The 13,940-nt window shown below is 44.3% G+C and overlaps 1 protein-coding gene across 3 annotated transcripts in view; it reads right to left on the reverse strand.

Moving 5' to 3' along the window:
• The window catches only part of LOC106587046 (rho guanine nucleotide exchange factor 28), a 95,974-nt gene that overhangs the window by 27,250 nt on the left and 54,784 nt on the right, over positions 1 to 13,940 (reverse strand). For all 3 annotated transcript variants that reach the window (XM_045708844.1, XM_045708843.1, XM_014174918.2), the window contains one exon: positions 13,731 to 13,773. In XM_045708844.1, the coding sequence (XP_045564800.1) occupies positions 13,731 to 13,773 (43 nt within the window). The remainder of the gene's footprint in view (positions 1 to 13,730; positions 13,774 to 13,940) is intronic.

Below are 13,940 nucleotides of genomic sequence, written 5' to 3' on the forward strand. Positions count from 1 at the left end.
TGATCTCCATACAGTTTTCTGTTTCCAACACTATAATATGTACAAAACAGAGTGGACTGCATTTTGTAAACTTTACCTTTTACCAAAGTTTCAAAAAATAGTTTTTAGTTATTGCACACGCACTTTTTACAGAGTAGGCCTTCCCTATCGAAAATATGCAAATAAATCCTAGAATGCACCAATAGGATCTCACTTGCTCGTGCTTGGCTCTGCCCACCTTGTTCTGCCCACTATGATTCCTTTGCTCCCATTGGAAACGACAGGCTTCTCGTCTCTCTTGGGATAGTTAAACAAATATTTTGTTTTACCTTCAGACACATGAAATGGTTTAAAATGGGAACACTTTACCTTCTCAGCACTAGGACTGCCGAATCAAATGCACCTACTGCCAACAGCGCAAAAAATAATAATTATTAGCAACGCAAGGCTTATCGTTGTTGTTTTTTACAGAAATGTTTGGTGATCAACCCTCGAGCGCCAGAGAGGGGGAGTTTGAGCAGGCGTGACAGTACCCCCCCCCTGTAGGAGCGGCACCCGGCGTCCCACCTGGGGCGAGCCTGGCAGGCCTGCCGAGGCGTGGGAGCCCGACGAGCCGGCTGAGGTATGACTTGGGATGGGAGCCTGCCGAGCCAACCGAGGCAAGAAAACCTCTCGAGCCAGCCAAGGCATGTAAGTCTGACAAGCCAGCTGAGGCACCCCCAGATTCCTTCGGCAGGGCACCCGGACCCGATGTCACCAAAAAAAAACTCCCTGATGCTTCCAATAATGTGGCGTCAGCATTCTGTGACAACAGATGCTGGTAGACGAGAAGCAAATACAGGGAGTGAACATTTAATAAATAACTGACATGAAACAAAACAAGGACAGCGTCTGGACAAGGGGAACAAAAACAACATTCATGCTGACACGGGGATGAAACTGAGGAATAGACAGATATAGGGGAGGCAATCAATAAGTGATGGAGTCCAGATGAGTCCAATGAAGCGCTGATGTGCGTAACGATGGGGACAGGTGTGCGTAATGATGAGCACCCTCAAGCGCCAGAGAGGGGGAGTGGAAGCAGGCGTGACACCATTGGCATCATGTTGTAATCCCTGAGTGGTTTACTTCCTCTCCAGCAACTGAGTTAGGAAAGACACATGTATCTTTGTAGTGACTTTATAATTAATAACTTCACCATGCTCAAACAAATATTCAATGTCTGCCTTTTTTCTTATTACCCAACTACCAATAGGTGCCCTTTGCGAGGCACTAGAAAACCTCCCTGGTCTTTGTGGTTGAATTTGTGTGTCAGGACTTTCGGAAGGTGATCGTAGTTCCACATCTTTTATTCAGTCGTGAAACTAATGCAATAAACCATAAACTTGAATTACAAAAATCAAGAAAGCCGTGACGCAGAGCAGGCATACACTACTCACAAAATAATCACCCACAAAACACCAATGAGACAAACATCAACTTAAATATGGACTCCAATTAGAGACAACAACCGGCTGCCTCTAATTGGACGTCATGCCAAACAAAAACTAACCTAGAAATACAAAACTAGAAACTAAACATAGAAATACAAAAAATGGACAAACACCCACTGTCACGCCCTGACCTACTCTACCATAGAAAATAACAACTTACTATGGTCAGGACGTGACAGTACCCCCTCCCCCCCCAAAGGTGCGGACTCCGATCGCACCTACAAAACAAAAACAAAAAACCTAAACAACAACCCCCCCCCAAAAAAAACAACACAAATGGAGGGTAGGGTGGGTGACTAATGTTTATGGCGGCGGCTCTGGTTCCGGGCGTAGTACCCCCACCGCCTGCTGATCCCCCCGCTTCTGTATGTCCGGAGGAACCAGACCATGGATCATCGTCGAAGGCTTCGGACCACCAACCGCCGCTGAAAGCTCCGGGCTGCGGACCGCCGCTGAAGGCTCCAGGCTGAAGAGCGTCGCTGGAGGCTCAGGGCTGAGGGGCGTCGCTGGAGGCTCCGGGCTGAGGGGCATCGCTGGAATAGTAACACGCACCTCAGGGCTAGTGTGGGGAGCAGGCACAGGACACCCCGGACTGGGCAGGCGTACTGAAGGCCTGATGCGTGGAGCTGGCATAGGAGGCGCCAGACTAGTAACACGCACCTCAGGGCGAGTGCGAGGAGGCGGCACAGGACGTACTGGGCTCCGGAGGCGCACCGGAGGTCTGGAGCTTAGAGCTGGCACACCCCGTCCTGGCTGAATGGTGATTTGCGCCAAGCAAGGGCAGAGCGCCGGCACAGGACGAACTGGGCTGTGCTGGTGAAAGGGGGGTACCCTGCGTAGAGCAGGCGCAGGATAACCTGGACCGAAGAGACGCACTGGAGACCAGATACGCTGAACCGGCGCACTTCTACCTGGCTGACAGCCAACTCTAGCATGGCAACGGTGAGGAGCTTGCACCGAGCGCACCGGCGCACCACCGCATAACAAGGTGCTTGCTCGGTCACACGCTCCCCACGGTAAGCACGGGGAGTTGGCTCAGGTCTTAAAATCGCCTTAGCCAATCTGCCCGTGTGCCCCCCCCCAAAATGTTTTGGGTGCTGCCTCTCGTCCTTGCCTCTTGGTGGATATCGCACCTCATAGTATCGCCACTCCGCTCTTGCTGCCTCGATCTCCTCCTTCGGACGGCGATACTCCCCAGCCTGCCTCCAGGGTCCTTTGCCATCCAGGATTTCCTCCCACGTCCACAACTCCCACTGCTCCATACCACGCTACTTGGTCCTTGGTTGGTGGGTGATTCTGTCAGGACTTTCAGAAGGATTGGACCAATACGCAGCGTGATCGTAGTTCCACATCTTTTATTCAGTCGTGAAACTAATGCAATAAACCATAAACTTGAAATACAAAAAACAAGAAAGCCGTGACGCAGAGCAGGAATACACTACTCACAAAATAATCACCCACAAAACACCAGTGAGAAAAACATCAACTTAAATATGGCCTCCAATTAGAGACAACGACAACCGGCTGCCTCTAATTGGAGGTCATGCCAAACAAAAACTAACCTAGAAATACAAAACTAGAAACTAAACATAGAAATACAAAAATGGACAAACACCCCCTGTCACGCCCTGACCTACTCTACCATAGAAAATAACAACTTACTATGGTCAGGATGTGACACTGTGTTTGAAATTCCAAAATCATGTTATACACTATTATTGCACACAGAGTGAGTCCATGCAAATTATTATGTGACTTGTTAAGCACATTTTTACTCCTGAACTTATTTAGAATATCCATAACAAAGGGGTTGAATACTTAATGACTCAAGACATTTATCACGTTGGTATGAAGAGATTCGGGAGACAGGCGTAATAGTTTTTTTTTCTATACCCCAAATTCCGGCTTGCCGTGTAAGGGCACAAAGACCAAACAAACATGTAACAAAAACACAAGGTTGAAACCCAAACAAAAGAGCGAGGAGTACCTCGAATAAGTACACACGCACACAATGATTAAACCATGGGACGAGACCCGTAATCATCTGCGCAATCCACAATGGCACGAAAGCCAGAACACACTGCACAGGTACTCACACGCACCAACGGACATTGTAACAACAATCAACCCCACCATGGTGAACAAAGGGCACATATATACAAATACAATCAGTGGGAATAAGGGCCAGGTGTGCGCAATGAAAGTTCCGGAGGGATCTGTGACAGTACCCCCCCCCCCGACAGCGCAACGACACCTCAAGGATGATCATAGGAATGCAGTGTGGGTCGATCAGGACCCGATGCAGCTGCCGAAGTTGCGTCGTCGTCGGACGGCCAGTTGCCGCTGCCGAAGTTGTGGCGGAGTCGGACGGACCAGTAGCAGTGGCATCGGACGGACCCGTTGTGGTGACGTCGGACGACCCAGTTGCAGCTGCTGAAATTGCAGTGGTGCCGGACAGACCAGTCGCAGCATCATCGGACGGGCCATTCCCGCTGTCTCCCTTATTGGTTGATTATTCTGTTACGCTGGTATAAAGGATTTGGAGACAGGCACAGGAATACACAATAGGGGTTTATAATACACCCAAAACAAACATGTATACAAAAACACTGGGCTGTACCCAAACAAAAAAGCGAGGGTAAACCTCGTTGAACGACACGGAACGATACCCGTAATACACAATATATATACTGTCAAACGCTCCCTGAAACATTTCAACGAGCAAGCCTTTCTAATCGACCTGGCCCTGGTATCCTGGAAGGATATTGACCTCATCCCGTCAGTAGAGGATGCCTGGTTATTTTTTTTAAATGCCTTCCTCTCCATCTTAAATAAGCATGCCCCTTTCAAGAAATTTAGAACCAGGAACAGATATAGCCCTTGGTTCTCCCCAGACCTGACTGCCCTTAACCAACACAAAAATATCCTGTGGCGTTCTGCATTAGCATCGAACTGCCCCCGCGATATGCAACTTTTTAGGGAAGTTAGAAACCAATACACACAGGCAATTAGAAACGCCAAGGCTAGCTTTTTTCAAACAGAAATTCGCTTCGTGCAACTCCAACTCTAAAAAGTTTTGGGACATTGTAAAGTCCATGGAGAATAAGAACACCTCCTCCCAACTGCCCACTGCACTGAGGATAGGAAACTCTGTCACCACCGATAAGCCCACTATAATTGAGAATTTCAACAAGCATTTTTCTACGGCTGGCCATGCTTTCCACCTAACTACCCCTACTGCATTCAACAGCACTGCACCCCCCACAGCTACTCGCCCAAGCCTCCCCCATTTCTCCTTCTCCCAAATCCATTCAGCTGATGTTCTGAAAGAGCTGCAAAATCTGGACCCCTACAAATCAGCTGGGCTTGACAATCTGGACCCTTTCTTTCTAAAATTATCTGCCGAAATTATTGCAACCCCTATTACTAGCCTGTTCAACCTCTCTTTCGTGTCGTCTGAGATTCCCATAGATTGGAAAGCAGCTGCTGTCATCCCCCTCTTCAAAGGAGGTGACACTCTTGACCCAAATTGCTACAGACCTATATCCATCCTACCCTGCCTTTCTAAGGTCTTCGAAAGCCAAGTTAACAAACAGATTACCGACCATTTCCAATCCCACCGCACCCTCTCCGCTATGCAATCTGGTTTCAGAGCTGGTCATGGGTGCACCTCAGCCACGCTCAAGGTCCTAAACGACATCGTAACCGCCATCGATAAGAAACAATACTGTGCTGCCGTATTCATTGACCTGGCCAAAGCTTTTGACTCTGTTAATCACCACATCCTCATCGGCAGACTCAGTAGCCTTGGTTTCTCAAACGATTGCGTCGCCTGGTTCACCAACTACTTCTCTGACAGAGTTCAGTGTGTCAAATCGGAGGGCCTACTGTCTGGACCTCTGGCAGTCTCTATGGGGGTACCACAGGGTTCAATTCTTGGGCCAACTCTTTTCTCTGTATACATAAATGATGTCGCTCTTGCTGCTGGTGAATCTCTGATCCACCTCTACGCAGACGACACCATTCTGTACACTTCTGGCCCTTCTTTGGACACTGTGTTAACCTCTATGGGCTAGGTGGGACGCTAGCGTGCCACCCGTGGTGCACTCCATCAACAGCAGGTGCATTTCAAGAGCGGCAAATTTGAATCCAAATAAATGTCAAAATTCAAATTTTTCAAACATACAACTATTTTACACCCTTTGAAAGATAAACATCTCCTTAATCTAACCACGTTTTACGATTTCAAAAAGGTTTTACGGCGAAAGCATAAATTTAGAGTATGTTAGGACAGTACATTTACAAGAGTTGTGTGTAATGTTTTGTCAAGTCAAAGACAGGGTCACCAAAACCACAAAAACCAGCTAAAATGATGCACTAACCTTTTACAATCTCCATCAGATGACACTCCTAGGACATTATGTTAGACAATGCATGCATTTTTAGTTCTATCAAGTTCATATTTATATCCAAAAACAGCGTTTTACTATGGCATTGATGTTGAGGAAATCGTTTCCCTCCAATAACCGGCAGTCAAGTCAGCGTCACAAATTAAATAATTAAAATTAGAAAACATTGGTAAAATATTATATTGTCATTTAAAGAATTATAGATTTACATCTCTTGAACGCAATCAACTTGCCAGATTTAAAAATAACCTTACTGGGAAATCACACTTTGCAATAATCTGAGCACTGCGCCCAGAAAAATACGCGTTGCGATACAGACTAGACGTCATGTTGGGGAGATCTAAAATCGAAAATACTATGTAAATAATCCATTACCTTTGATTCTCTTCATCAGATGTCACTTCCAGTTATCACAGGTCCATAACGAATGTAGTTTTGTTCAAAAAAGCTCATCATTTATGTCCAAAAATCTCCGTCTTGTTAGCACATGATCTAAGCCAGCCGGACTTCTCGTCATGAACGAGGGGAAAAATATATTTCCGTTCGTTCAAACATGTCAAACGTTGTATAGCATAAATCATTAGGGCCTTTTTTAACCCGAACATGAATAATATTCAAGGTGGACGAATGCATACTCTTTTATAACGTATTGGAACGAGGGTACCCAACATGAACTCGCGCGCCAGGTGTCTAATGGGACATCATCGTTCCATGGCTCTTGTTCGGTCAGATCTCCCTCCAGAAGACTCAAAACACTTTGTAAAGGCTGGTGACATCTAGTGGAAGCAATAGGAAGTGCCAAAATATTCCTCAGCCCCTGTGTTTTTCAATGGGATAGGTTTAAAGTCAATACAACACATCAGGTATCCACTTCCTGTCAGAAAATGTCTCAGGGTTTTGCCTGCCAAATAGGTTCTGTTATACTCACAGACACCATTCAAACAGTTTTAGAAACTTTAGAGTGTTTTCTATCCATATATAATAAGTATATGCATATTCTAGTTACTGGGTAGGATTAGTAACCAGATTAAATCGGGTACATTTTTTTTATCCAGACGTGCAAATGCTGCCCCCTAGCCCTAACAGGTTAACAACCCTCCAGACGAGCTTCAATGCCATTCAACTCTCCTTCCGTGGTCTCCAACTGCTCCTAAACACAAGTAAAACTAAATGCATGCTCTTCAACCGATCGCTGCCTGCACCTGCCCGCCTGTCCAGCATCACTTCTCTGGACGGTTCTAACTTAGAATTTGTGGACAACTACAAATACCTAGGTGTCTGGTTAGACTGTAAACTCTCCTTCCAGACTCACATCAATCATCTCCAATCCAAAGTGAAATCTCGAATTGGCTTCCTATTTCGCAACAAAGCATCCTTCACTCATGCTGCCAAACATACCCTCGTAAAACTGACCATCCTACCAATCCTCGACTTCGGCGATGTCATTTACAAAATAGCTTCCAATACCCTACTCAACAAGCTGGATGCAGTCTATCACAGTGCCATCCGTTTTGTCACCAAAGCCCCATATACTACCCACCACTGCGACCTGTACGCTCTCGTTGGCTGGCCTTCGCTTCATAATCGTCGCCAAACACATTGGCTCCAGGTCACCTACAAGACCCTGCTAGGTAAAGTCCCCCCTTAACTCCGCTCACTGGTCACCATAGCAGCACCCACCTGTAGCACGCGCTCCAGCAGGTATATCTCTCTGGTCACCCCTAAAGCCAACTCCTCCTTTGGTCGTCTCTCCTTCCAGTTCTCTGCTGCCAATGACTGGAACGAACTACAAAAATCTCTGAAACTGGAAACACTTATCTCCCTCACTAGCTTTAAGCACCAGTTGTCAGAGCAGCTCACAGATCACTGCACCTGTACATAGCCCATCTATAATTTAGCCCAAACTACTACCTCTTCCCCTACTGTATTTATTTATTTTATTTATTTTGCTCCTTTGCACCATATTATTTATATTTTATCTCTGAACTTTCTTCAAACTACAAATCTACCATTCCAGTGTTTTTCTTGCTATACTTTATTTACTTTGCCACCATGGCATTTTTTTGCCTTTACCTCCCTTATCTCACATCATTTGCTCACATTGTATATAATCTTATTTTATATTTTTTTTATTTTTTTTTATTATTATTTTTTCTACTGCATCATTGATTGTATGTTGTTTTACTCCATGTGTAACTCTGTGTTTTTGTATGTTGTCGAACTGCTTTGCTTTATCTTGGCCAGGTCGCAATTGTAAATGAGAACTTGTTCTCAACTTGCCTACCTGGTTAAATAAAGGTGAAATAAATAAAATAAAAAAATAAAAATATAAAGCACGCAGCATAACAGCTGCACCAACGCATAGGTACTCACACGACCAACGGACATTGGAACAATAATCGACAAGACCATGGAAACCAAAGGGCACATATGTATATACAAATACTAATCAGTGGGAATAGGGGACAGGTGTGCATGATGAAAGTTCCAGAGGGATCCGTGACAACATTTAATTTTCAATAAAATTGATAAAATAGTTTTTTCCCCCTCATCAATCTACACACAATACCCCATAATGACAAAGCAAAAACAGGTTTTTAGACATTTTTGCAAATGTACACTATCGTTCAAAAGTTCGGGGTCACTTAGAAATGTCATTGTTTTTTAAAGAAAAGGACATTTTTTGTCCATTAAAATAACATCAAATTGATCAGAAATACAGTGTAGACATTGTTCATGTTGTAAATGACTATTGTCGCTGGAAACGGCAGATTTTCTATGGAATATCTACATAGGCGTGAAGAGGCCCATTATCAGCAACCATCACCTCTGTGTTCCAATGGCACGTTGTGTTAGCTAATCCAAGATTATAATTTTAAAAGGCTAATGGGTCATTAGAAAACCCTTTTGCAATCATGTTAGCACAGCTGAAACTGTTGTTCTAATTAAAGAAGCAATAAAACTGTCCTTCTTTAGACTAGTTGAGTATCTAGAGCATCAGCATTTGTGGGTTCGATTACAGGTTAAAAAATGGCCAGATACAAAGTGCTTTCTTCTGAAACTTGTTAGTCTATTCTTGTTCTGAGAAATGAAGGCTATTCCATGCGAGAAATTGCCAAGAAACTGAAGATCTCGTACAACGCTGTGTACTACTGACAGAACAGAACAGCACAAACTGGCTCTAACCAGAAAATAAAGAGGAGTGGGAGGCCCCGGTGCACAACTGCGCAAGAGGACAAGTACATTAGAGTGTCTGGTTTGAGAAACAGACACCTCACAAGTCCTCAACTGGCAGCTTCATTAAATAGTACCCGCAAAACACCAGTCGCAATCTCAACAGTGAAGAGGCGACTCCGAGATGCTGGCCTTTAGTTGGACCGTAAGTTGGACTGTGCAATTAGATTAACAAGAATTTAAACTTTCTGCCCATATCAGATATGTCTATGTCCTGGGATATTCTTTTGTTAAATACAACCGGGGGGGGGGGGGGGGTTAACACGTTGCCTTGCAAGGGTTAACACGTTTAAATGTTTTACTCACGTCAGCCACAGACAAGGAGAACCCACAGTCCCTGGTAGGGGGCCACGTCGGTGGCACTGTGTTATCCTCAAACCGTGTGAAGAATGTTAAGCCTGTCCAGAAATAAGACATCGTTCTTGGCGACGTGACTAGTTTTCCTTTTGTAGTCCGTGATTGTCTGTAGTCCCTGCCACATACGTCTTTTGTCTGAGCCGTTGAATTGCGACTCCACTTTATCTCTATACTGACGTTTAGCTTGTTTTATTGCCTTGCGGAGTGAATAACTACACTATTTATATTCTGCCATATTTCACGTCACCTTGCCATGGTTAAATGCGGTGAATGCTACCATCTATTCACGGTTTTTGGTTAGGGTAGGTTTTGATAGTCACAGTGGGTACTACATCTCCTATATACTTCCTTATAAACTCAGTCACCATATCCGTGTATGCGCCTACATTATTTTCGCAAGCTACCCGGAACATATCCCAGTGCACATGATCAAAACAATCCTGAAGCATGGATTCCGATTGGTCAGACCAGCTTTGAATAGTTCTTAGCACGGGTACTTCCTGTTTGAGTTTCTGCCTATAGGAAGGGAGGAGCAAGATGGAGTCGTGGTCAGATTTGCCAAAAGGAGGGCGGGGGAGGGCCTTGTAAGCATTCCGGAAGTTTGAAAAGCAATGGTCGAGAGTCTTAGCAGCGCGAGTAGTACAGTCGATATATTGATAGACTTCGGCAGCCTAGTCCTCAAATTTGCTTTGTTAAAATCCCCAGCTACAATAAATGCAGCCTCAGGATATGTGGTTTCCAGTTTGCATAAAGTCCAGTGAAGTTCTTTGAGGGCCGTCGTGGTATCGGCTTGAGGGGGATGTAAATGGCCGTGGCAATGACAGTGGAGAATTCTCTTGGGAAATAATATGTTCGGCATTTGATTGTGAGGCATTCGAGGTCGGGTGAACAAAAGGACTTGAGTTCCTGTATGTTCCTAGAATTACACCATGAGTTGCTAATCATGAAACACACCCCTCTGCCCTTCTGCTTCCTGGATAGATATTTATTCCTGTTTGAGCGATGTACTGAGAATCCTGCTGGCTTTACCAACTCTGACAGAGTATCCTGAGAGAGCCATGTTTCCGTGAAACGAAGTATATTACATGCCCCGATGTCTCTCTGGAAAAAATCCTTGCTCTCAGCTCATTTACTTTGTTATCCAAAGACTGAACATTAGTGAGTAATATACTCGGAAACGGTGGGTGGTGTGCGTGCATCCTAAGTCAAATCAAATCAAATGTATTTGTCACATACACATGGTTAGCAGGTGTTAATGCAAGTGTAGCGAAATGCTTGTGCTTCTAGTTCCGACCATGCAGTAATATCTAACAAGTAATCTACCAATTCCACAACAACTACCCTGTACACACAAGTGTAAAGGAATGAATACGAATATGTACATAAAAATATATAAATGAGTGATGGCCGAACGGCATAGGCAAGATGTAATAGATGGTATGGAGTACAGTATATACATATGAGATGAGTATTGTAGGGTATGAAAACATAAAGCAGCATTGTTTAAGGTGGCTAGTGATACATTACATCAGGATGGCTAGATGCAGTAGATGGTATAGAGTACAGTATATACATATGAGATGAGTAATGTAGGTTATGAAAACATTATATAAAGTGGCATTGTTTAAAGTGGCTAGTGATACATCTAATTACATCAAGATGGCAAGATGCAGTAGATGGTATGGCGTACAGTATATACATATGAGATGAATAATGTAGGTTATGTAAACATTATCTAATATAAATAATATAAAGTGGCAAGTGATAAATTGATTACATCAATTTTCCCATTATTAAAGTGGCTTGAGTTGAGTCAGTATGTTGGCAGCAGCCACTCAATGTTAGTGATGGCTGTTTAACAGTCTGATGGCCTTGAGATAGAAGCTGTTTTTCAGTCTCTCGGTCCCCGCTTTGATGCACCTGTACTGACCTCGCCTTCTGGATGATAGCGGGGTGAACAGGCAGTGGCTTTGGTGATTGTTGTCCTTGATGATCTTTTTGGCCTTCCTGTGACATCGGGTGGTGTAGGTGTCCTGGAGGGCAGGTAGTTTGCACACGGTGATGCGTTGTGCAGACCTCACTACCCTCTGGAGAGCCATCCGGTTATGGGCGGAGCAGCTGCCGTACCAGGCGGTGATACAGCCCGACAGGATGCTCTCGATTGTGCATCTGTAAAAGTGTGTGAGTGTTTTTGGTGACAAGCCGAATTTCTTCAGCCTTCTGAGGTTGAAGAGGCGCTGCTGCGCCTTCTTCACCACGCTGTCTGTGTGGGTGGACCATTTCAGTTTGTCCGTGATGTGTACGCCAAGGAACTTAAAACTCTCCACCCTCTCCACTACTGTCCCATCAATGTAGATAGGGGGCTGCTCCCTCTGCTGTTTCCTGAAGTTCACAATCATCTCTTTTGTTTTGTTGACATTGAGTGCGAGGTTATTTTCCTGGCACCACACTCCGAGGGCCCTCACCTCCTTCCTGTAGGCCGTCTCGTCGTTGTTGGTAATCAAGCCTACCACTGTAGTGTCGTCTGCAAACTTGATGATTGAGTTGGATGCGTGCATGGCCACGCAGTCGTGGGTGAACAGGGAGTACAGAAGAGGGCTGAGAACGCACCCTTGTGGGGACCCAGTGTTTAGGATCAGCGGGGTGGAGATGTTGTTCCCTACCCTCACCACCTGGGGGCGGCCCGTCAGGAAGTCCAGGACCCAGTTGCACAGGGCAGGGTCGAGACCCAGGGTCTCGAGCTTAATGACGAGTTTGGAGGGTACTATGGTGTTAAATGCTGAGCTGTAATCGATGAACAGCATTCTTACATACAGTGAGGGGAAAAAGTATTTGATCCCCTGCTGATTTTGTACGTTTGCCCACTGACAAAGAAATGATCAGTCTATAATTTTAATGGTAGGTTTATTTGAACAGTGAGCGACAGAAAAACAAAAAAATCCAGAAAAACGCATGTCAAAAATGTTATAAAATGATTTGCATTTCAATGAGGGAAATAAGTATTTGACCCCCTCTCAATCAGAAAGATTTCTGGCTCCCAGGTGTCTTTTATACAGGTAACGAGCTGAGATTAGGAGTTTTGCGACGAAAAAGCTATGGATATCACATGCCCTAAACCAAAGTCAAGGGCAGGACATTAATAGGCTCTGTTAATATAGATTCCCTTGTTCACACGTGGTTCGGAGGGACCAGTCATCAGCACTATCTGCATTGCCTCTATTCAAATTACTCTCTCCTAACACACACGCCATACGTTGCTGCTACTATTTCTTTTTTATCCTGATGCTCAGCCACTTTACCCCTGATTTTATGTATGTAACTCCCTTGTCTATTACTGATATTTTTATTGTTCTTGTACATACTACATATTATTGTATTTATATTGACACTATCCATTTCTGATATTGCTACTATGCAAGTAACCATTTGGCTGAACCGTTTACACCTTCTGTAGAGACCTATCCACTTAGCAAGACTTGCATATTGACAATAATATGGACATCATCCATCTGTGTTAAAAAGGAATACCATTTAGAATGTCGATGTTGTAGAGACGGGGTAAGACTGTCTGTGTGTTAACTGAGATAATGTATGTAGTTTAACTAGCTATACCATCATCTCATATGCTCTCTCTACTGTTAGCAATGCATTAATGTTTCTTTAGCGATGGCAATATATTAAGGAATGAGACCTCATATTTATGAGACGTTAGTGAGATGAGCTGAGATGTAAGTATGAGTCATCATGAATGAGAAAAAAAGAACATACATGGAAAAGACTCTTTAAAAAAATGAAATCTGATAACGCCATAAAACGTTATGGACAAGTAAATAATTACAAGTAAATCAACAACTATATCTGTTTCAAATGATGATGCATGTTGTTATTGTATTAGTATCACTTCCATAACTACAGCATTCAAAAAGTTGTGTCTGAGTTCAGATGTTTAGGAAAGCCCTGTTTGTGGTGTCTGTGTGTGTGTTGTATTTGGGGTTATTTTGAGGTTGTAATCAGAGCTTATTCTGACCCGTGGGCCGTGTAACAGGGAGTATGTCACATCCTGCCCAGCCAGACCCTGACCACAGGACTAAACTAGAGAGGCAACTAAGACCGTGTTACACACACACACACACACACACACACACACACACGCACAAATGCGCACACACACATGCACGCACCGATGCATACACACACTAGAGAGGTGGGGCATTGCAAAGACTAAAATAAATACAGTAGAATGAAAGATTGTCCATACCTCTTCTCTCTGGGTGTCTCAGTCAAGTTGAAGTCTCTATGCTCTGGAAGGGTAACAAGGAATGACAGTGATGTGAGTAACAAGGAAAGTAAGACTCACCAGGAGTCCCCATGAACTAATAAACACCAGAAGCAGAGTTAATATCTATGTCCCAAATGGAACCCTATTTCCTATATAGTGCACTACTTTTGACCAGGGCAGATAATACTC

The sequence above is a fragment of the Salmo salar genome, chromosome ssa26 (genome assembly GCF_905237065.1).
Source record: "Salmo salar chromosome ssa26, Ssal_v3.1, whole genome shotgun sequence".
In the NCBI taxonomy this organism is placed as follows: domain Eukaryota; kingdom Metazoa; phylum Chordata; class Actinopteri; order Salmoniformes; family Salmonidae; genus Salmo; species Salmo salar.